At 40.5% G+C, this 25,880-nt stretch overlaps 1 protein-coding gene across 1 annotated transcript in view; it reads right to left on the reverse strand.

Moving 5' to 3' along the window:
- PPP2R2B (protein phosphatase 2 regulatory subunit Bbeta) overlaps positions 1 to 25,880 on the reverse strand; it is a 300,082-nt gene that overhangs the window by 123,140 nt on the left and 151,062 nt on the right. The window contains exon 2 of the mRNA XM_036752198.1: positions 1,576 to 1,673. Coding sequence (XP_036608093.1) covers positions 1,576 to 1,673 — 98 coding nt within the window. The remainder of the gene's footprint in view (positions 1 to 1,575; positions 1,674 to 25,880) is intronic.

Raw genomic sequence — 25,880 nt, forward strand, 5'->3', positions numbered from 1 at the left:
TTCATTTTTCTAATGAGCCTGACTCCCCAAATTTAAATAAGTTAAAATAGGCAAAAATAGCTATGAGAAAATGTGAAATAAAGTATTATTACTGGCCCTGTGCGGCTTGGGTAATTTACGCTAAGCAGAACCTACACTCTTCTTTAGTATCATTGTGAACCTAATTTTTTTTTTAATTTTGAAAATGAAGATTTAAAAACCGGTTTGTGGATGTCTTAAATGTGGAGGTTCTGGCCACTACCCTGGCTGCCACAAGGAAAGCCAGTCTACCTTAAAAATCAATTTCTAAGATCGCTGATTTGCTACCATCCAAATCAGACTGTCAAGTGTGTGTAGTATGTGCCAGACCAATTAGCACCAGACAGCTTTGGAAATGTAGGAAAAATTCCAGGTCACAAAGGGCTATTAATTTTGACTTGCCGACCACATTTTAGTGCTTCTTGGGCCAATGGAATATGCTGGGTGCCTGATTTAATTCTGAACACTTGAATTTATATAAAATCCCCTAGGGTTTTTGAAGGTCTTATAAAAATTAATTGCAAATAATGCACAATTATCAAATATATCACCTCTAAATGAGGCTTTCCTTTTTCGACAGTAGTTGCAAACTTAATGGCTTTTCAACTCAGAGCAGCTTTTAAATTGGTAAGGAGGCTTTATGCAAAATATTCTCTACCTACATTACCCTCCTCTCTAGGATTCCAAAGTGGCTGGCAGATTTCTGGCACTACCAAATGGGGAAAGCGAGGACATATGGAAGAACCACGGAGGGTACAGACTGGCTTTTTAGAAGCATCACCAACGGCCCCTCATTCTGACCAACTGGGGCCCATGCACAGTAGAACTCTTAAGTGAAAGATGCATCGAGGTCTACGATTCTAGGTTATGAGAACAGATGCAGAAGGCCAAATAATTTCATACGAGCAAGAGACTATATGGGTTCAACTCAAGTCATGAGAAGCAAGAGACTATTTTATTGACTGACCCTTTTGAATTAGAACTCTTGTCTGCAACAGCATGGTAAAGAGGTGCAGGCTTTCTTCTGGAAGCTATAACATTGCCGTGTTAGCACGATATTTCCCCACACGTCACTTTGGGCAATTCCTTTCCTCCTTGGGTATGCCCTTCTTAGCAGAACTGGCTTGCTTACTTTCTTCTCTCTTGACCATAACTGCCCTCCTTACATTTGTTGGCAAATGCCACCATGTTTTTGTATACCAGCAACATCAAAAAACAAGTGAGATAGAGTTTTGGTAGCTCAGAGAACAAAAGCAATTCAGAATGAAGCAATGGTGGCCAGTATGCCCCCTTTAGGATTTTGCAGTCTCCTTAGATCATGCTATACAGCCCAGAAAAGATAAGGTGGCACTCAGAAAATGCAGCCTTTTCAGGTGCTTTTTGTAAGAGGGAAGGTGGAACTGCTGATGCTAATGACTTTGGGGGCAGTTTTTAGTTTGCCAGGAAAGAACCAGGTTTGAGAGTGACACGTCAGGATTAAGAAACAGCAGGAAGCTTCCTTTAAAAAGGAAAGGGGAAGAAAAAAACAACAGGCATTTTGCATTCACTCCCACTTACCTCCTGCTCTCGTTGAAATATTACAACCCGACCCCCCTTGTCCCCTGTCGCTAGTAATTCTCCTGTGTGGTTGAATTCTACCGTAGAGATAATGTCAGCTGAAAAGAAGAAGACAAAGGCCATTTAAGTAACTGCAGACTTTCTTTCCACGGGTAGATAATAACCATACTTTTCAATGCATTTAAGGAATGAGACTTTTTCTCTCCAGTGGAATTTACAAGATTCTCATATAAGTCTTTTAAATGCCAATGTTAATGGCACTTGGGAATGTAAATTTCCTAGATGCTAGCCAGCCCAGCCCAGCAATTTCTGGGGGGATTTGAAGGGAACAAAAGTGAAAGCATTCTCATTCCCTGTTGATATGCACAAGAAAAATGAATTTCTTTATGGTTCAGAGAAATAGCAATTTTCTCTTCAAATACTTGGCGGCCATTGAGAGCAATAGAATTCACAGATCCTTCACTGGCACAGCCTTTCGAATTTTCTCCACCTTTACTAGAAAACTTTCAGGGGGAAAAAAATCAAACTCTAGTTCATAGAATCATAGCATGATAAATAAATAGAGCTAGAAGGGATCTCAGAAATCGAGTCTAGCCCTTTCATTCTACAGATGAAGAAATTAAAACTCAAAAAGTTAGTTAAGCAACTTGCCCATGATCCCACATGTAATTAAGTAGTGGTCAGAAGTTGAACTCTGGGTCCTCTGACTTCCAAACTTTTCTGCTATGGCTGCCTCCACTTGCAGTTTTGAACTATCTGCATGAGAGAGGCCAAGTCGCAAGATTTTTTTTTTTATATTCAAGTAAATAAGAGGAAGAAAGCATGGTTGGTGGGGGAGGGGCAGCTGGACATGGTGGAGTATGCCTACTACAGGGGAGGTGGAGGATCACTTGGAATTTGAGCTGCAGTGGACTAAGCTTATTAGATGTTTAAATAAATGTGTGCTACTGGTGAGCCTCCCTTCCCCCCTCTCCATCCAGGGGCCACAAAGCGGAACAGGTCAAAGTTTCTAAGCTCCTCATCAATGGGGGTGGGAGTTGGGGTGGGGGGGAGGGAGGGAGGGAGAGAGAGAGAGAGATGGACAGAGACAGAGAGAGAGAGACAGAGACACACAGAGAGAGAGAGAGACAGAGAGAGAGAGATAGAGAGAGACAGAGACAGAAACAGAGAGACAGAGAGAGAGAGACAGAGAAACGGAGAGAGAGAGAGGGAGGGAGGGAGGGAGGAGGAAGGAAGGAAGGAAGGAAGGAAGGAAGGAAGGAAAGAGGGAAGGAAAAGGAAAAAAAAGGAAAGGAAAGGAAAGAAAAGAAAAGAGAAAGGAAGGCAGAGCCAAATTCCTTCTGCCCAGAATTAGAAAAGCACACCAGCCTAGTCCCACTTCTTCCATGCTGGTTCTTTTCTTGTCACTCCACTTTCCTTCTCTAGAATGGCACGGCCTAATCTAATTTCCAGGGGGAGAAAACAGGGTCATGTGGTCAGAAGGGAATAATAGCAATTTGTACTCATGTTATTTCTAACCTGAGAAACCACCCAGACACCAAGAACTTAGATCACAGATAATTGCATGAGGAACGCCAGGCCTCAGGGCCTTTATTCCAGGACTGGTTACCCCTGGCAGAAAGAGGACAGGTAAATTACCTATGATTGGATTTATTAGGGCTATTTTTAGAAAAAATGTCAGAGTTTAATTCCCCAGCATTTATTTCCCTTTCAGGTTTCAACAACTGCTATTGAGAGTGCCAATGAATTAAAAAAAAAAAGAAGGATCAGACAGGGAAGATGGGAACCCAGCCCTCAACAGGGTAGCACCAATGATGGCTGTGTCTAAAATAGGAATATAAAGCAGAAAAGGGAGACAATGAACTGAACGATGTAAGTAGAATGCAAGCTCCTTGAAGGCAGGGATTGTTTCTTTTCTGCCTTGGTGATCTCCAGTGCCTATCACAATACATGGCACACAGTTAATGAACAAACTGGGTGAACTTAATTGAATAATTCAAGTAACAAATTCCACCTTTTCTTCAAATGTTTAAGCAGGCATGTAAAAGAGCTTTTGGGTTTTGGGAAAGAGGGAGAATGATTTATCCATATTTAATTCTTCAATTATTCCATAAAATGAGTAAAGCCTAGTAGTGGCAGGTAGGTGGTACAGTGAGTGGAAAGAGCGCTAGGTCTTCAAATACAGCCTCAGACACTTACTAGCTGTGTGACTATGGGCAAGTCACTTAACCTCTGTTTGCCTCAGTTTCCTCATCTGTAAAATGGTGATAATAATAGTACCTACCTTGCAGGGTGGTTGTGAGGAACAAATGAGATGATAATTTTAAAGCACTTAGCACAATACCTGGTATATAATAAACACTATATAAATATTAACTTTTATTGTTAAATAAGCTTATTAATATTATAAATTATTAATATAAGATATAATAATAACTATAAAACTATCTCTCTTACATATCAATCAAACCTTACACTGTGCTGGGTATTAGGGATACAACAGCAGAAAGGAAACAGTCCCTGACCTTGAAAAGCTTATATTCTGTTGGGAGAACCCTGCCACAACACTATGTATGTATAAGTACAACAGTACGTGCATACGTGCGAACTAAAAATAAGGTACTGTAGCTGGGCACATCAGGAAAGGTTATATGTAGAAGGTTGCCCTTGATCTGAAATTTGAAGGGAGCTAGGGATTCTAAGGGGCAGCTAGGTGGTTCAGTGGATAGAGCACCAGGCCTGGAATTAGGAAGACCTGAGTTCCAATCCAGCCTCGGACAACTACTAGCTGTGTGACCCTGGGCAAGTCATTTATCCCTGTTTGCCTCAGTTTCCTCATTTGTAAAATGAGCTGAAGAAGGAAATGGCAAACCACTCCAGTAACTTTGCCAAAAAAAAAAAAAAAAACCAAACAAACCCAAATGGGGTCGTGAAAAGTTAGGACTGGAAAAAAAAAACCCAACTGAATAACAACAAAAAGAATTCCAAGGTAAAGAAAAAATGGGTGGCAATATTACTCTCAGTCATTTCTATCTCTGATAGAAAGCGAGAGAGACAGAGAGAGAAAGAGGAAAAACAAGGCTATACACTCATGAAAGAATAAATTACAGATCCAGCCAGCGCATGCAGAGCCTGACACTGTTCATATCTATCTTATTATTAATATTAATTAATAATACAAATAACAATAACCATTCTAACACTCTGTAATTTACAACAGTGCTTTCCTGGCAATTACCCTGTAGACAGTGGAAGTACTGCTATCTCAATTATACAGAGGGGAGACATGACTTGCCCACGGACATGGAGTTGACAATTGTTGAAGCAAAAACTCAGACCTAGGTCTCCTGTCTCCACCTCCCAGCCGCCGCCTGAAATGATCCCAGAATGTCTGAGCAGGAAGGGGCCTTCGAAGATAGTATAGTGTAAGTGGTAGAGCTCTGGGCTCGGAGTGAGGAAGACTTGAGTTCAAATTTGACCTCAGACGCTTACTAGTAGTCTGATGCTGGGCAAGTTTCACTTAACCTCTTTCTGCCTCAGTTTCCTCAAAAGTAAAGTGAGGATAATAATAGCATCTATCTACCTGCCAGGGTTTTTGTGAGGAGCAAATGAAATAATGTTTGTAAAGCATGTTGCACATAAAAGGTGCTTAATAATTCTTGTTCCTTCCCCCTCCCCCCACTAGAATTTAAGTGGTTTGCCCAGGGTTCATGTGGAGAGCGTCATCTCCAGTCATCCTGATCTATATCCGGCCACTGGACCCAGATGGCTCCAGAGGAGAGAGTGAGGCTGGTGACTTAGCACAGTCCTCCCTCACTTAAATCCAACTCACTTGCAAATCACGGTCCTGATGTCACAGTCCTCCTCGAGAATGAAGGACAAACAATGAAAAATAAACATCATAAGCAGGCCTCAAACTTAGGTCTTCTGACTGCTCTTTCTATTCTAACATACTTCCTTTTCGATGCCTCTTGCATGAAAAAGACTTTGTCCTAAAAGTGTCAATCCTTTCGTGACTGATGCTCCATATTATCCATTAGAAGCAGTGTTCACTCGTGAATGGTGCTGTCCTGACCTTTTCAAAGCTGGAGGGAAGTGGGGAACAGAAGCGGGAGTCACCCATTCCCAGAAAAAAATCACAGAGACTCAGTGCAAGTATAGTAACTGAAAGGGTCTATCTAGTAGGGCCAGGCAACCTTACATGATCGGATTCAGTGTTGGAAGGGGCTGTCAAAGATCCCCCAATCGTATTTCACCCTTTTAAACAAAGTCAGTTTGGAGAGACAGTGTGTATTGGTCACACTAGAGTTGAGTCAAGAGAGGCTTTCATTTAAGCCTGTCTTTCACACTGAACTAGCTGTATGCTCATAGGTGCTCTGAACCTCAATTTTTTTCATCTGTGAAATGGGAAGAATAATCCCTATACTGCTTGCCTCACAGAGCTCTTATGAGGATCAAATGAAAGCATCTATGTGAAGTGCTTTGTAACCTTTAAAGCGTTTTATGTATGTCCATTGATTATGTTATTCTTCACCATTAGACAGTAAGTTCTCTGAAGGCGGGGAGTTCCTTGTATCTTAACTGTCTAGACCAGTGACTTACACATAGTAGGTACTTGGTGTATGTTTGTTGAAGTGAATGAAAAACTGGGAGGTCCAGAGCAAGGCAGTCACTTGCCTATGGTCATACCGGTATGTTAAACAAACAAGTTTCTCCTGTTCCAGTTTATTTATCTTTCTCTCTCAGAGGGGAGGGAAAAGAAGGTTTAATATTTGCCAGTCGTAGGTTCAGATTTCCCTGGAAGAAAGGCACTGGAAGTATTCTAATAGAGCCATCAAGGCACAGCTAACACTTGCTTCTTTTTAGCACAGTTCAAAGGTTTTTAGGACTTGGGAGGTGTTACCAATACATTGTTTTTATGAAATTTTCCTGCCTCTAGTAGAGGAACCAAAGATAGATATAACCTTTTTTTTTTTCCTTTTTCAATTCCTAAACAAGCACAACAGACTGTATCACAGTTTTCAAACCACCTGAAACTTCAACGCCCCCAGAAAGATGGGCAAGAAATCAATGATGAGAGAGGGGGTTTGGGGGAGGGTTAGTGAGATCACACTCAAGCCTTTATGCTAAAGAATCTAGTTAATAACAGTTTCAGAATTCTGCCTTTATTCAGCAGCAACGTTAATGATATAGCACTAGGTCTGTGTGGGCTGCAACTAGGTAAATTTAGATCCCCAGAGATGGGTGTTCCCTTCTGGGGAGGCTGAGCCAGAGAGGAAGGAGCCAAGTAGCTTTTTCCATGCCTTGCACCTGGTCAAACAATGCTTAGCTTCAGCCCCTTGCAAAGAACTGGTTTGTCCTAGAATAGGACTTGTCCTAGGGTACATAAAGCAAAGCAAAGTAGCTTGAAGAAGGTGGCAAATGCTTTCCCAAAAGATTATCCTCAGTGCACTTTGCAAGGGATAAAATTCCACATCCTTCAACTGGCTTTCGAGGCCCTCCACCATCTGCTCCCAACTACCTCTCCAGCCTTCTACCATATTAGTCTTCAGGTACTTGATGGTACTTCACCTATCCAGAATAAGTAGGCACATAGAATTATTGTATAGAGAGGGTGACACGATTCTGCTCTTGTGAGATCACATCTGGACTATTATCCATTTCTGGAAGGGCTTGAAACTATGCTACACAAAGATTATCTGAAAGAACTAGAGATGCTTATTCTGGAGAAGGATGCTATTTTAATTTTTCTTTGTTGGGATGCTGGAATTTCTCAATAAATTCGCAGCATTTTCTCCTTAAAATTTTAAAATTGCTACTATCTCCAGGATCCTGTGAAATAACTGTGAAATTTTTTGTTGTTCAGTCATTTTTTAGTTGTGTCTTAACTCTTCATGACCCCATTTGGGGTTTTCTTGGCAGAGACACTGGGGTGGTTTTGTCTCATCCAATAAATCAGTCAATGGACTTGTTTATTATGTGTTTGCTATGTGCCAGGCACTGTTCTAAGCCTGGAAATGCAAATACAAATAGAAGGAAAGACAGTTCCTGACCTCAAGGACCTTACATTCTAATGGAGGAAGATGATGTATGAAGGCAAGCTGAAAAGGGAGGAGGGGAGAAAGGTAGCCAGATAAGGAATATGGCATTTTAGAGGAAGTACAGAGGAAATCTGGAGCAGACTAAAGAGGAATGAGACAGGCAGGACTAGATGCTCTCCTCAAATGAAGACTCTAGGAGGAGCAAAGGCCACAGAGTGGAGAGTACTTCCAATGTGTGAATTTCAAGGTTAGAGTGAGCTTCAGGGGTAAAGAGCTGGGGCATGGTAGAGGAAGTCAGAAATATAACCTGAAGAAATATTTGTTTTTTGTAAATGTTTCATATCCTTCCAAAAGAATGGAAACTCTGAGGGGCAGGGATGATTTTTTTTGTCTTTGTATTGCTAGAGCCTAGCCCTAGCACAATGCTTAGCACATAGCAAGGGCTTAATATATTCTTGATAAATTTAACTTAATTATACAATCCTTTCGTACTCTGAGAATCTGTGAGTAACCCCTCTAACTATACAGATAGCAGCTTCTCCAAACTACTGCAGGTAAGCAATAAATTGCTGTAGCAATGAAGAAAGGTAACGGCTATGGGGAGGGGGAGAGTTCTTAAACAAAGCTCATAAGTGAAAAAAAAATAGATGATTTTGACTATGCAAAATTAAAAAGCTTTTATATGAATTAATTCAACATGGCTAGGATAAGGAGGAATACTGTCAATGAAGGAAAAAAATTTTAAATCAATGATTCTGATAAAAGTCTTATATTTAAGATACATAGGAAATGCACATATATGAAGAGGAGCCATTTCTCATTAGATATGAACGGTTTTCAAAAAAATTACAAACTATTAGCAATCATGTGAGAGATTGCTTCTAGTTATTAATAAGGGAAATATAAATTGAAAACTACTCTTAGGTTTACATTCTTACCAAGAAAATTGACTTAGATGAAAAAAGATAGAAATAGTCAATGTTGTCAGGGAGATGGGAAGACAGACACACTAATATACTGCTGGTAGAACTGTGAACTGGTCCAACCATACTGGAAAATAATTTGGAATTATGAAAGAAGGTCACTAAAATGTTCAAATACTTTGACCCAGAGATTCCACTACTGGGCACATACTCCAAGGAGGCCGAAGCCAAAGGAAAAAAAAAAAGCCCATAGATAACACCAAGCTATTCATAACAGTGCTTTTCTAGTAGCAAACAAAAACAAAACTCCTGGAAACAAAAGGCATTGTGGTATATGATTTTAATTTAATAGTGTTGTATATTAAGAAACGGAGACAGTATGTCGAGTAGAGAGGTGTCATATTCAAATAGAAATAGAACCCCAAGGGCTTCATACTGACTGGGAAAACCATAAATTACATTGTACTGTAGTTTTATTTATTTTGTTAAACAGTTCCCAATTACATTTTAATCCGGTTCCTTACTCACTCAGGAGTTTTCCTGCAGCAGTCAGGAGTTTGATACCACTAGTGCAGTAGATAGAGAGCCAGCCTAGAAGCCAGGAAAACCTGGGTTTGGGCCTTGCCTTTGGTACTGTCTGTATGATCCTGGGCAAGTTACTTGAATTCTTAAAACTTTGCAGAGAAGGCACTAATCTGCATTGGCTGGAGGGAGTTTTCTCATTTGGGAGCTCCTTATAATCCACCCATAAAACCACAGGTCCAGGCCTTATCCCTATCACAAGACATGACAAATATGAAGAACCAGAGATACTAGAGGATAACTGCTGATACAAAGTAGAATCAGGAGATTTAATATACATAATTATTATGATGCTGTACATGGAAATAACACTGAAATAAAGTCAAACTCTGAGTAATCATAAGGTCCAATCCTGTCTCATTAGAGAAATGATTATTAAATAATCAAATATTGAGGTGATTCAGGATTTTTTCACTTCCTCATTTGGAGATTAGGGCTCTTAAGGGCATGGATGGGATGACTGAAGTGAAATCTGGGAATTGTTACCCCACCCAACTAACAAACCTTACAAAAAATTTAATCGAAGGCGAATTCTGGCAGTTGTATTCCACTCAGGCAGGCTAGAGTGCCTGGGTGAGGGGAAGGGGGCGGGGTGGGGTAGGGTTGGTTTGAGATAGTCTCTCTAGATCCATGAGTGACATAATCAGTCACATCCCCTAGCCCCTCATTAGAATAGGTCCACCTCTCATTATAATACTAATTCTCTCATTATTTGTTAACCAAAAGGAGTTGATTACCACCCTCAGAAACACCCACTCTTTCAAGGTCATATAAGCACTGAGTGGGTCTTTGGCATCTGAGAGTGTCACTGACCCCTTCTATTGTTGGCTAGCAATGGCTAGTAAAATTATTAGTTACCCAGAAACTATGTCTTTCAAACTTTTTACAAGTCACACTCAGAAGAGGTAAAGAAATATCTCCCTCTTTTCGGTAAAGAAGAGGGGGACTACTGGTAAGGAATGTTTCATGTACCATAAGATGAAAGCAGTATGTTGGGTCTGTTATATTGTTTTTGTTAACAAAGGAAGGCACAGAGATGAATGGGAATCACAGGTTTATATATCAAGAAACGACCATGATGTAAAACCAAAAGGCATCCATTAAAAAAATGGATAAACTTTAAAAAAAGCCAGGATGCCCACATCAATTATTCATGACCAGACAGCCCACTTCCTGGTCATAACACTGTTAAAAAGCTGACAAAAGGCCACCTCCTGAATGATCTAACACCTTGCTTTCTGGCTGCTAAATCCCTGCTTAACACCCTGCTTGGTCTCTGGTAAAAGTTTAGTTCGAAAACATATGCTTCTCTAAATGGGAGCCAAGAATTCTTATCTTTTCTGCAAATGGTCAGGACTGGAAAGTGGCTTTATTATTACATCCCTTCCTAACTGACAATATTAGATGAGATAATCTGAACCCTCCCGAACATTATCTTGCCCTTTGAATGGACCAAAACTCACCGACGCTGACCCTTTGGCCTGTAAGTTGTGCGTTCATGTGATAAGTCAAAGATGTATCAAGCTTTAATTCAGAACACACACACACACACACACACACACACACACACACACACACACACGCACGCACATGCACATACATGATAGTGGGGAAGGGGCAGGGAAGGAGGCATTGGCAGCTAGGTGATTGGGAAATGGTGAAAAGGCTATTTCTGTCTGCTGAGTGTGTGAAAAGAAGAAATGTACAATACATCTGGGATGACAGATTGGAACCAAATTTTGAAGAGCTCTGAATGACAGAGGAGTTTGGATTTGATTCTAAAGGCAACGGGAATTTATTGAGCAGGGGGAGTGACAAGGCCAAACCTACACTTTAGGGACAACATTTTAGGAACTAGACAGAGGATGGATTGGGCTGGGAGGAGGAAGAGGATGGAGGTAGGGAGATCAATCAATAAGGATATTACTGAACATGTTGGGGTGAGAGGTACTTAAGGCTTAAACCTGAGCGGTTGTGCTGCAAGTACAGAGAAGGGAGAGATTTGAGATGTTGGAGGTAGAAATCGACTGGATGTGTGGGGTGAGAAAGAATGCAAAGTTGGGTACAATTCTGAGCTCGCAAACCTGAGCAACTAGAAGGATTATGGTGTCCTCACAGAAAGAAAGGTTAGATTTAGAGGAGAATTAAGTTCTGTTTTGGACAAGTCATTCTGACATGCCTACAGGCCATTCAACTGGAAATATCCAATACATAATTTTTGATGAGAGTTAGGTGTTCAGGATACCTATATCAGGTGGTCAAGGGCATCTAGGTGGCACAGTAGATAGAGCACCCTGGATCTGGAGTCAGGAAGACCTGAGTTCAAATTTCATCCCTCAACACTTACTAGCTGTGTGACCCTGGGCAAGTCACTTTAACCCTGTTTACCTCAGTTTCCTCATCTGTAAAATGAGCTGAAGAAGGACATGGCAAACCACTCCAGCATCTCAGCCAAGAAAACCTCAAATGAGGTCACAACAGCGGGACTGAAGCCACTGAACAGCAACAAGGTGTTCAGAATCCTATGAAGTATTTATTACAGTGCTAAGCACTGGGAGGATACAAAGATGGATAAAACAAAGGTTCTGCCCTCAGGGTACTTGCTGTCTCCTAACCTAAAACTGACTTCTTAATCATTGGCTTCAACCAAGCAAACCCAACCCTTGCCAATACTATTGTGCCAAGACCACAAATGGCACTGCCTATTTTAATCTCTGTTTCTAACCCTTCCAACACTAGACACCCATTTTACTCTTAACTCAATCATATTTAGTAACAGATTATTCTCCCCACCTGCTCAGTCCCTGCTGCTTTTCAATGGTTTGTGTTTGTTCTCTTCTCACCAAAAAATGGCATCTTACCCTTTAACTGTTCAAATGTGAAAATTGCCTAGCAGGTTAGAGTGCCAGGGCATCTAGCCAGCTGCAATTTATTCATGGTGTCCATTGTTTTATGACTTCAAAGGGACAGAGCCCTCCACTCTTCGGGACTCAATCTCTTTTTGCTAATGTGCAGGAAGCCCACCATGCTTGCTGAGCTGTGACAATCCAGATGGCGGCAGGCAGGTGAGTAATGAACTCCACACCACTTGCATTAATATTCACATAGTTTCCCGATACTGACTGAATTCTCCAGCACTAACCAGGTTTGGAATGACATAAGAACGTGCTCACCGATGCTGATCTGTACTCCTTTGTAATACTTACTGCTACAAATGGAGCTAGAGAGTTAATTTAACTGCAGATGGGATGGGGTAGGCCTTGCCCAAAAAGCTAGAGTCTAAAAAATTATGTATCTTCCAAGGAAACAAAATCCAATGGGAAATTTGTATCAGTCCAGACTTGCCTGCAAAGCTCCATACTAGCATTTTTATCCTCCAAAAGCCTTCTGGTTTATAATAGAATCTGCTATAAAGGTACTGGCCATCTGTTATCAACTTTCCCAAAGAGAGAAGGAATAACAAGGGTGGACCGTATGAAATCTGTAAATCTCTCATTGGAATTCAGCCCTATTCTGTGACAAGCTCTTAGCATCTATGACTGCTACCAAAGCTGGGGGATGCATCTGAGAAGCTTGAAAATGGAAGCCCCTATTGCCCTAAAGCTACAATGAAATGTACCTATTAAGGCATCTATTATATACTTATTTTAGTATAGTCTGGTCACAACTACTGTGAATTACATGAGAAGTTCCCTATCTTGTGGGGGCTGATAGCCTATGACAGCCAATACCAAAATGAACATGGAAGAAACGTGCAGACAACAGACCTTGAACAAATGCGTAGATGGTAAGAATATCATATGCACAGCAAAGCCAAGTATATTTTAGGGGTAGAGAGTAGGCATAAGTTCATGTTTGGGATGGGGGAGAGAGAGTGGGATTATCTGACTCAAAACTAGACTGATCAGGGAGAAAAGGATATTTCTTGTGTATCACTATAAGAAGATCTCTTGAAGGGAGGGAGGTGGCACGCAGGGAATTCAGAAGTTATTTGAAGTGATGGGAGTGGAGGGATCAGGTAGGCTGAAGAAGGAAGGCAGTGGTGGTGAAGAGGAAGTTCCTCTAGGATCAAAGAGCCTGGATTCAACTCCTATCTCTGATGCTTACTACCTGTGTTATCTTAGGCAAGCCAAATAACCTCCATATACTTGAGCTTCCTCATCTGTCAAAATTAGGAAGTTGGACAAGATAGCCTCTGAGGTCCCTTCTTAAGCTTTAGGAGCTTAAGTCTTAGCAGTGGAGCTCTATTAGGGAAAAGGTTTCTTACTAAGAATAAGGGAAGCATGGCCTAGACCAGGAGTGGGGAACCTGTGGCATTGGGGTTGCAGGTTCCCCACCCCTGCACTAGTGGAAAGAACACTTGATTTGGAATCAGATGACCTGAACCCAAATCTCATCTCTGCTACTTACTCTCTTGTGTGACCCTAAGTAAATCATTTAACTTCTCAGTGCCTTAGTTTTCTTAATAAATGACTTAATGAAAACATACTTATTAAATAATTAAAAGTATTGCGCTAAGTGCTAGAGATGCCTATATCTTTTTTAAAGCAAGAAAGTACCTGCATACAGGAATATAGATCATAATCGTTTCTGACATTATAATTTCATTGAAACTGTTTTCTCCAAAGTTACTAATAATTTCTTAGTTGCCAAATCCAATGGCCTTTCTCAATCCTCATTCTCCTTGACCTCTCTGTGGTCTTTGACACCATTCATCACTGTCTCCTCCTTGATACTCCATTCTCTCTAGGTTTTCACTCTCTCGGTTTTCTTCCTACCTACCTGATCACTCCTCTGTTTCCTTTGCTGGATCCTCCTCTAGATCATGCCCTTTAGTTGTAGGTGTCCCTCAGGGTTTTGTCCTGTTCTTCTCTTTCTCTATATTACTTCACTTGGTGGTCTCTTCAGCTCCCATGGATTTAATTACTATTTCTATGCTTATCTACTTATCCTGCCTCAATTTCTCTACTGACCTCCAATCTCTCTTCTCCAACTATGTTTCAGACATCTTAAAATGAATGTGCAGTACACATCTTGAATTCAATATGTCCAAAATAGAACCCATTATTTTTCTCACTAAAAAACTGCACCACCCCACCTTCCATTACTGTAGAGAGCAACACCATCCTCCCACTCCCTCATGCTCAAAATCTAAGGGTAATCCCAGACACCTTGCTCTCTCTCACCTCCCATATCCAGGCTGTTGCCAAGGTCTATCGATTTCATCTTTGCAACATGTCTTGAATACTCCTCCTTCTCTCCTCCAACAATGCCACCACCCTGTTACAGGCCCTCATCACTCCATCCTTGGACTATTACAATAGCCTGCTGGTAGTCTTCCTGCCTCAAGTCTCTCCCTGCTCCAGTCCATCCTCCATTCAACTGTCAAAGTGATCTCCCTATATTGCAGGTCTAACCCTGCTACCATCCTCACCCCCATTTAGTAAACTCTGGTGGCTTACAACCTCTAGGTTCAAATACAATATTTTGGTGTTCAAAGCCCTTCCTAGCGTTCTCTCTCAACCTTTCCACTTTTCTTACACTTTATCCCACTTCGCTCCCCATGTAACTCCTTGATCAATAGCCCTGGACTCCTTGTTACTCATCAAACAGGACACTTCTCTCTTGAACTTTTCAATGACTGTCCCCTATGTCTGGAATCCTCATCTCTACTTCCTAGCCTCCTTAAAGTCCCAGCTAAAATCCCTCCTTCTCCAGGAATCCTTCCTTCTATTGATTATTTCCCATTTATCCTATATATAATTTGTTTGCACATAGTTATTTGCTTGCTGTCTCCCCCATAGATTGTGAGCTTCTTGAGGACAAGGACTGTCTTTGGTCTTTCTCTGCATCCCCAGCACCATACTCGACACATAGTAGGCTCTTGATAAATGTTTATTGACTGTCACCTGACACATTCTTTCCCAAAGCAAAGGTAGTGATTTGATTACCATGACTAGAGCCAGAATTAGAAAGTGAGGGTGGGAGCAGGAAGGAAGAAAGATGTGCTACAGTTCGGACTGATTGAGGACTTTCTTTTCTTTTTACATTTATTATGACATTCCTATTTAAAATGACTCAAGTAGCAACATGAAAGTGTTAATTTATGCCTCAAAAGGGATTACTACTTGATAGCTTTTCAAGGTTTCAATGAAACAAGTGGAAAATATTAGAAGAAAATGTATCACATACAGTTTCTATAGGTCACTGATGATTCAGTCAAAAATTTTAATGTGAAGCTTTTTAAAAAAAGAGTATTGTGAAACAACATTCCCCAAGATGATGTACATATTTTATTTTTAAATTAATTAATTTACTTCTAGTTTTCAACATTCAGTTCCGCAAACTTTTGAGTTTTAAATTTTCTCTACCTCCCTCTCTGCCCCCCTCCCCAATACGGCATGCAATTTGATATAGGCTCTACATATACATTCATATTAAACATATTTTCACATTAGTCATGTTGTAAAGAAGAATTAGAAACAATGGGATGAACTACAAGAAAGAAGAAACAAAACAAAAAGAGAGAGAGAGGAAGAGCAAATAGTATGCTTCGATCTGAATTCAGACTCTAGTTTTTTTCTCCGGATGTGGATAACATTTTTCATAATGAGCCTTTTGGAGCTGTTTTAGAACCTTGCATTGCTGAGAAAAGCCAAGTCTATCCAAGTTAGTCATTGCACAATGTGGCTGTAACTGTGTACAATGTTGTCCTGGTTTTGTTCCCCTCACTCACTATTAGTTCATATAAGTCTTGCCAGGTTTTTTCTGAAGTCTGCCTGCTCATCATTTCTTACAGCACAATACGATGTACATATGTTAAAAAGCCTGAATTGACACAGCTCTACCAAAATCCCAGTCTGGTGCCTCATCATGGTGTAGGGGAATTTGGGGTTCTCTTTTGTTATGCCAGTATGGTGAAAGTTCTAGCAGACTTTACCAAGCTAGAAAGCCTTTGAGGCTGGGTTAGGCAATGGACTGTTCAGCCTAGCTGAATACAGAGAGCTTTGTCCTCAGAAGGTAGGTCTGTGATGTGATATAGATTTTGGTCACTGCAATTTATGAAGACTGTCTTTGAAGGTGTGGAGGACTTGTGATCTGTGCTCTTTGAGAGTACCTACACAGATCCTTTGAAGAACTGAAGAACATATACTTAAATATTCAGTGTCACCAACATCTAGCCTTTATTGGGTGTCTGTCAGGTTTACTGTAGAATGATAGGAATATATATTTAGCACTTGAAGGAACCCAGGAGATCATCAAATCCAACCTTTACATTTTATAAATGAGGAAAATGGAGGAGTTGATTGACTTTCCCAGGGTCACTCAATTAGTAAGTGTCTACGTACTTCAAAAGATTTGTGTGAGTCCTCTCTTTACCAAATATATCATAAACCCTCTCTACGTTAGGAGACAGTCATGAGGTGGGCTATAAACTTATGTTTTTGATTTCAAATCTAATACCTTCTGTACTGCCTAGCACTGCCTCCCCACGATATTTTTCTGTCCTTAGATAAATGGCTATTGGAAAGTTCCACCTCTGGTGATATTATGTGTGTATGAATCATGGAATATCAAACTCTCTGAAGTATCAAAATTGTGGTTCACACAAAGGGCAAGGGTTACATACACATGGTGAGTACAAATGTTCTTCAACATATTACCAATGACAAATTGCCTGTGAAAAGCTGCATAGAAGGTATTGACTAGGAGATGTACGACCAGAATAGGAGATAGTCCAGTCATGTTGCCATGATGAAGAATGACAGATTGCTTCCCTGACTGCTACACTGATACCCACTTAGTATTAGGAGACCTAGAAAAAGACCCCTGGCATAGGTGAACCCCTGGTGGAGGAATTGTGGGACAATGTGGAAAAGTCATATGCTAGTTTGTAATCCATAACACTGATGGGATCACCCACCTTGATAAGAACACGGATCCTTTGACTTACTGGAAAATAAAGAGGTTCTATTGCTAGCTTCACATGCAGGACGTCCAAAGACGTGAAGGCTTCAAACCAAACGTGACAGATTTGGATGAAATTCCAAGAAAGTGAATTGGGAGGATTGAAGTTCAGTCACTAGGTGGGGCATCATAATGAATCGCAGAGAACAGAATTGCCCTTTGGTCGATTAGGTGTAATTCTTTCATACAGGAAAAAAGAGGGATGAACAGGAAGACAATTTCTCTTGATGGTATGATGTCCTTGCTCCAAAAGACAGCATCCCTCATTTTTTATTTCATGGAACCCCTCAACCAGCTGGCAATGTAAGCGTTTGCCTTAAAAATGAGTGAGCCTTTGACATAAGGCACATTTTGAAACCCATGGGGTCAGTGGGGTCCAAAATATTCTTTTCTTTCACATTCTGGAGCTAAGAGTTGAGAGACCTCTACTTTATTCCCTGTCCATCTTGTAGGCCTGTTTCTACATATTTGCTTCCCAGGCAGGGGATTCTCAGTAACAGAACATTTTCATTTGACAATAAATCCAGATCACTCCTACAAAGGCAGGCTGACTTCAGTAAGCAACCCCTGCCCCCACCCTAACCTAACCCAGCTCAAGTGACTCCCCTCATCACTATACATACTTCTTCTGATAGGGAAAAAAACAAAAAACACAAAAACAGAAGCGCCAAGGGGAAGAAAATGCTGCGCCTTGCCTTGTCAAAGATTTGTTGTGACAAGTGAGCAAAGCGATGCTGCCAGGGGCCTTCCAGATGATTTGTATTTCTCCCATGCTGGGAAGTCATCTTTTATGGAATACTTTCCTCTGAGACTCAATTCCTACACATGAACCCACTCCCTGCTTCCCACCCCTGATTATGACTTGTGGAAATAGTGCTGGATGGGGCCAGTGTAATCAATGCATGCTTCTTTATGAGGTTGGGCCTCAGTCCCATTTGGGATTCTAGAAAGAGACCCATCAAGAAAACGAAGCAGCTGTTGACTTGGTTTTGGGATAGCTCACATTTGCTGATCAAGTGCCAATGTTTCCAGCTTTAGAAAGCACTCAATACTGTTCTTTCTTTTTATTTTCAAGGTTCTGTTACATATGAGGAGAAACATTTTCCAATTGTGTGTCATTTGAACTGACCCAGGGCGCTTAGACTATATCTATCAGTGCAAAGCAAAACAAAGAGAGAAGGACAATTCCATGGGAAAGGAAAACAATTTATATGATAACAAACAACTTGCAAAGACGTAACTCTCTCTGATCAATGGAAAGGCCGACTCTGATTCCAGCAGATTGATGAAGTGTGCTAACCACCTCCTGACAGAGAGCTAATGAAACTCAGGGTGCAAAATGAGATGTGGCCAATAGGAGAATTTATTTTATTTTTTACCCACTTAATAGTATTTCATTTTTTCCAATTACATGTAAAGATAGTTTTTAACATTGACTTTTATAAGATTTTGAGTTCCAGTTTTTTTCTCCCTCCCTACCCCCTCTCCAAGGTGGCAAGCAATCTGATATATGCTATAAATGTACAATCATATTAAACATATTTCCACATTAGTCCTGTTGTGAAAGAAGAATCAGAACAAAAGGGGAAAACCACGAGAAAGAAAAAGGGAAAATAGTATGTTTCTATCCGCATTCAGAGTCCATAGTTCTTTCTCTGGATATGGATAGTGTTTTCCATCATGAGTCCAATGGGAGAAGTTATTTTGCTTTACTATGTATATTTGTTAGAAGAGATTTGTTTTTCTTTTTTTTTTTATCCAATGGGGAGGGGAGAAGGGAGAGAGGGAGGAGCCTTTTGTTAATTGAAAAATTAAATAAGAAAAGATAATTCTGGTAAATCTGATTTGTATTATCTAGACAAAACAAATAGTGCTGTATAAAAAAATCAAGTTGCTTTTTAATTTAACCCTTTCAATGATAAGAATCATTTTACTTGGCCAGTATATAGTCTACAGAGAGTTACTGGATTGTTAGCTCCATGAGGGCAGGTACCAAGTGTCATCTAAACTTTCTGTCTTCTCAAGTACCTAGCACAGTGTTCTGTACACAGAAGGCCATGCATAGATATTTTTTGAATGAGTGAAGAAAGAGCTACATATAATTATTTCAACTCTTCTTGTCTCTTTGTTAACATCCAGACGACTATAAAATGAGCAGCTGTTAGAAGTGTGCTGGGATTATAAACATTTTTGGAACCTCAAAATAGAATTTATAGAATTTATAATAGCTTATATATAGAATTATATAGAATTTATAATAGCTAGCATAGTACTTTACATACGTTAGCTCATTTGATCCTCACAACAAGTTAGTGCCATTTTTGCCCATTTTAGAGAAGAGAAAACTGAGGCACAAAGAGTGGTTAAATGACTTTCTCCAGGGTTATATAGCTAGTAAGTTGTCTGAGTCAGGATTCAAACTCAGGCCTTTGTGACTCAAAGTCCCGCAATCTATCTACTGTACCACCTAGTTCCTTCATAAATAATTGGGGCTGTTGACTCCAATTTTTATCACTCCATTCCATCTCCATTCCCTGTGGACACCAACCTTTCCCATTTCCTAGGTTCTAGCCTTTAAGATACTTGTATTTTCCAATCTCCAACCTTTTGCTCCTCCAATATCCCCTGCCAGAAATGCCTCTTCTGCTTAGACAAATTCTTTCCACCTGCCATATTTTTTTCAACTCAAATACCAACTTATTTGTGAAGGGTTTTTTTTTTTTGTTGTTATTGTTGTTCGTTGTTCAGGTGTTTCAGTTGTATCCAACTCTTTGTGACTCCATTTGGGATTTTCTTGGCAGAAATACTGGAATGATTTGCCCTTTCTTTCTCCAGCTCATTTTACAGATGAGCAAACTGAGGCAATTAAGGTTAAGTGGCTTGCTCAGGGTCACATAGCTTCATGAATGTCTAAAGCTAGATTTGAACTCCAGGCATTCTATCCACTGTGCCACCTAGTTGCCTGAAGGATTTTTTGACCTATCCCAGTGTTCTCTCCTCCTTCTGACCTATTTGGCACATACTGATAGGGATTTTCAGTTATCTTTTCTTGTGTACACGTGTTGCATTTCTACCAAGCAGACTGTTAAGTCCATCAAAGGCAAGAACCATGTTTGTATGTTTCTTGGTATCTCCCATAGCACCTAGGACTCCAATGGGCGGAGAGTGAGTGCTTTATAAGTACCTGTTGATTGAGGGTAAAAAAATTGATTTTTTGCAAGAACTTTTCTGCTCCCCTTTATCCTAAATATTTAGGAGGATCACTCTCTACGTCCATGTGTGTGTGTCACTTTTACTCCCCACATATCCGACCATCCTTAGGTTTCTTCCTGTTCTCCTCCACCCTCTTCCTTCTACCCTTTGCATACCTGCTGCATTCCTTTATGACTTCCCCTGGAACACTCCACAGAGCACCATTTAATTGTATTCTCTTTCCTTTTCTATGTTGACTTATGGTCTTGTGAGTTTTCTCCTATCTACTCCATATCTCTACCCCTCATTCTAACAAGTTTTTCTAATTCTTCTCCACCTCCTCTGCTTTTGTCCCATTCCTCTGCTCTCTCCTTTCTCTTCTTGCCACTTCATAATATTTGGTGAATTCATCTCGTCTTTTCATGCCCTTCCTTGTGCTCTTATACAATGTGAAATTTCTGGTTCACTAATTACTATTCTTTCTGAGTCTATTTCTAACCTCTTCATTGGAGCCTGGCTCTCTCCCTAATGGCTTGGGTCACTCAAGTGTATTTTCCTATCACTGACACTCTAGTCAGGCTAATCTACATCTTAGGGAGAGATATAATTAAAAACTCACTGGTTCATATGCCTGCCTTGGAATTGAACAAGTAGGGCACAGCCAATGTTTGCTCAAATGACAATTGTCAATGAACCACATTTTCATCTAATAATAACTTATATACATACAGACATACGTATATACATATTAATTTGATTACAAGGTGCTTTCCTCAACAGAATACATAGAGGCTTGGATAACATCCCTAGGCCTAAAGAATTGTGCCATGATAGAAATGGTCTCTAAATAGAGTTGGAGTTAGGTAAATAAATAAATCGCTGGATCCCTGCCTTGTCACAACAGAGGGGCTTGTGTAGCTCAATGAAACCATGAGCTATGCTATGCAGGGTTACCCAAGACAGATAGGTCATAGTGGAGAGTTCTGACAAAAGGTGATCCACTGGAGAATGAAATGACAAACCACTCCAGTATCTTTGCTAGGAAAACCTCATGGATAGTGGAGGACAGAAGGGCCTGGCATCTTATGGTCCACAGGGTCACGAAGATCTGGACATGACTGAACGACAAAACAAACAAATGTTCACTTGGTGCCTAGGCATCCCACCTACATTCACTCATTCTAGTTATAGCTTTCACTCTTTCCATTTTCACCACCTCTAAAACAGACTTCAAAACTCACTTTCCCTGGCAAATTTTAAAATGAAAAACTCCACTTAATTGTTTACTTTATTGGCCTCCTTGCAACACTTAAGTGTCCAATTAGTACTGTATTCACTGCCAGACATTCATGGATTATAGTTTCAGAGGTGGAAGGGAGATCAGAGAGTGTCTGGTCCAATGGATGAGGGATCTAAGGCCCGGAAGGGGAGCAATGAAGCACCCAACATCACACAGGTGGGAAGAAGCTGAGCCTGCATCTGAATCCAGTGCTCCCAATCCACTGGCAACACTCTTCCTGCTACCTCTTCCATTGACAGACTGCCCATACAAATTCATTGATATCTTCATTTCAAAATCCACCCCTGCCTCGTTTCTACCCAGTGAACCACCTCTTCTAACCAAGTAAAAGAATGAATAAAACTGACCCACATGTCAGTGCAGTTTGTCAGTGCCCTCACACACAAAGAAGAGAAGTATTTTTTCTTAACCTTCCTCAAGGGACAAGCTTAGTCGTTATCATCACACAGAGTATAGTTTCATTGTGGTTTGTTTGGGGTGAGGACGTTGGAGGGAAGAAGGTCATGATCCTTGATTACTTTGGAGTCTCATCTTCAGTTGTTTACTTGGGATCACCAAAAACATAGAAAGATTATACCATTCCTAGGATTATGAAAAAACCCCTTATTGTTAATGAAATCTCTGAAAGGACTTTTTTCTTGAGTTTTTTTTTAGCTTCAGTTATTTCCAGAAATCTCCCCTTTCACCTCCTTGAAAAACAGAAAAAGCTGGGACTTCTTTGGTACCTAATCCCTTAACACTCAGTATAGCATTCCACACAATAAGAGGTTTTCAGAAAGTCACTTATTTGCCATGTGGCCTTGGGCAAGTCATTTAGGCTCTTTGAGCTTCTGTTTCTTCATCTGTAAAAAGGGAATGATTATATTTGCACAATTTACTTCATATGGCTGTTGGATCAAATGAATTAATGCCTTGAAACATTTTTTTCATCGTCAGATGCTAGGTTGTTGTTAGGAGGGCAGGGATCTCACAAAAGCTCCCATGTTGGGACTTCCAAATCTAACTCAAACTGCAAGGCTTAGAACAGATGGGAGCCCCAAACTTAGTTACAGGGAGCCCCAAACTTAGGAACCTGACAGCTTCCCTTTGGGATGCAGATTAGTTTTCTTCAAGTACTTCAAAGCTCTCATCTCTAGGCCTGTCATTTCCACATTTTCCTTGGAAAAAGAAAACACCAAAGCCATTTCAGAAAAGCTTCCTCCAAAAGCAGCAGATGGATGAGGGGAGGGGATAGGAAGGAATCATATTTCCTCTTCTCCATGGGATCTGCCATTGGGGAACATTTTAAGCACTGATTCTAGCAGCCTGAGAAGCTGCAACTGAAAAGAAGGCAATTAGACCATGTTGGGCATGCAAACTCAATGACTATTAAATAAATGAGCAAAATTCATTTCCCTTTGACATGCACACCCCTGCAGATGCTTAGCCTTCATTTTGACAGATCCAATGGTTTCTGTAAAGCTGTAGGGAAGGAATGAGTCATTCCTTTATCAGGGAGCAAGAGAAGCCTGACCACTAAACATAAAAAGGCAGAACTACATGGTCTAGCCCACTAAACCCTTCTGCTAAAACTATAGCCAGCTAAATCAGTGCAGTGTCATTCTGGGGAGGCAATCAAGACTGGCCAGATGGAGTCCATGAGTCATATGCAGACCTGAATTGAAACTCTGACTGCTATTTACTACCTTGGTGATCTTGGGCTAATCACTTAACTTCTCTGTGTCTTGGTTTTGATTTCCATAAAATGAGAAAGTTGGGCCAAATTCATCTCTAAGGACTTTTTTAGCCACCTTCAGTCAGAATACAGAACCATAGCATCTCAGGAATGGAGAGGAACATCAGAAGTAAAATAGTCCAACCTGTGTCAGCTAAATGTTACTCCTGTGGATCCTTATTACCTCTAGGATCAAATATAAAAAGGTCTATTATGCATTTAAATCTCTTCACAATCTGGCCCTTTCCTATCTTTATACTTCACTCCTCTCCATGTATTCTACTGATACTGCTATGCCAGTCTTCTTGGTCTTTCTTACTCACTCCATCTTCCATCTCCTGTCTCTAGGCCTTCTCACTGGTTGTGTTCCCCTTCCCCGCCCCATGCTCTCCCACCTCTCCTTTTTTATATCCTGTATGCACAATTTTTCATGTCATCTCCCCTATTAGAATGTAAGATCCTTGAGGGCAAGGACTGTGTTTTTGCCTTTCTTTGTATCCCCAGAATTTAGCACAGTGCCTGGCACATTGTAAGCACTTAATAAATGCATAATCTGGGTGGGGAATCTGCAGCCTCGAGGCCACACGTGAAGCTGGACTTAGTCAAAGAGCCACTTGAGGACCTAAAGGCCATATATGGCCTTGAGGCCACAGGTTCCCCACCCCTGATTCTATTGTAAGCACTTAATAAATGCTTCTTAATAAATGCATAATCTTTTAGACTCTTCCTTTTACAGCTAAATAATCCCAAATACAGAAAGATCAAGTAGCTTACCCAAATTCACACCTCTTATAAATAATTTAATCAGGATGGAAACTCAGGCTTTCTGATTTTTTTAAAATCACAAATCTAGTGTTTGTATTACTAAATATTAGGAAGCAACTTAAAGACAAAAGAAAAAAAGGTTCTAACCACACCACACACTTTTTTCTTAAAAAGATACATTTACTTTAAAGTAGGTATATTAGAAGGAAGAAAGTAAAAGGGAAGTTTAATGAACAAATTGTCCATTTTAAATTTCTCACCCGATGCCCTGAAGTGAAATTCATTTTCTAAGGGTAAGGAGGTAGGGAGAAAGAGCGTTTTATCATATGTATATATATATATATACATATACATATATATATCTACCTACATAGACATATATATGTGCATATGTACGCACATAGATCTACATATGTTTATGCATATATTTCTGTATATACACATCTATGTGTATATAAAGGGTTCTTTCTCTGCAATGTCTCAGACAAGTAAGCGTTAGCCAGAGTACTCCTGAAGACCTTCAGTGAGTGAGAGGCTGTTTTCTCCTCAGGTAGGTCCATGTCATTAATGGGCAGTTCTGAATGTTAGGAAATATCGCCCTCCCCTCCCCACCTGTTCATTTCCCCATCTGAAGCTATGAGTAACAATTAAACAGAGATGGAGTGTGGTACAGCAGAGGACCAGCCTTGGGGTCAAGAAGGTACAGGTTTAAATTCTGCCTCTGACACTTACTTGTTTTGTGAAAATGGACAAGTCAATCAGTTTCTCAGTGCCTACAGGCAATTCTCAAGGACTTTAAATTGCAGATGAGATGCCAATCTGAAATTGGTGCAGTGAGTTTCCACATGGGGGGGGGAAGGGAGGGAGGGAAGGAGGGAAGGCAGAAAGGAAAGAAGGGTGTAGGGAAGAATGGATTGACTGAATTGAGGATGCTCAGAGGGCATGGATAAAATCCCTTGGCCCACAGGATTTACAGATTTTAGAAAAAGGGCTCAAGGGAAGCTCATTACATATTCCTTGGATGCTTAGTATCTGTGTGGTATAGGTCCTTTTCTGACCCAGTCTTGAGAAATAAGACTCCAAGGTGGGGAAAGGATCATTGATTGCCTAGAAACCTAAGCCAACTAATGGGAAGAACCCAATATGTCAATGGCCGAGTAGGAAAACTGATATCACAGGTCCCAGAGCAGAAATAACAGATGTATGAGGTCATAAAAGGTTGGGTAGTAAGAAAGATAAACGTTCACAAACTGCTCTATGTGAGCTCCATTTTATGAAACGGCCTAGAGTACAGAAGACAATGGTTTTCAACAGAACCCCAGCCACTGGTCAGTTTCTTGAGCTTGGGAATTCTGAGGTACAATGGGCGAAGCAGAAGACAACCAAGTCTGGCATCAATATGATGAGGCTGTAGGAAGCAGGGGGTACTGTGTTACCTGAGGGCTAAACCAGCCCAAGATGGAAACAGAACAACCTGTGCCAATCAGTAGCAGGACTGGCCCATGAGTAGCTATCTTTTTGCCCAGGTGACATACATTAGATCAGTCTCAAAAAAAGAAGGAAAAAGGCTCAGGTCAAACTTAAATGATGCCATCTAAGTGGTCAAAGATAAAGGAAAAATGGCAAAGATATACCCTTAACGGACCTAAAACATCATTACAGTGTTTGGCTAAAAGGCTGATGCAGAGAATTAAATTAGTTTTTTTAATACCTCTCTTTATCTTTAGCATATAACCTACATCCACGAAGACACCATAAAGATGGGGAAATACTCTAAAACATTTTGGAAAAAAAAAAAACTTATGGAATCATTTGCCGAA

This window comes from Trichosurus vulpecula, chromosome 3 (assembly GCF_011100635.1).
Source record: "Trichosurus vulpecula isolate mTriVul1 chromosome 3, mTriVul1.pri, whole genome shotgun sequence".
NCBI lineage: Eukaryota > Metazoa > Chordata > Mammalia > Diprotodontia > Phalangeridae > Trichosurus > Trichosurus vulpecula.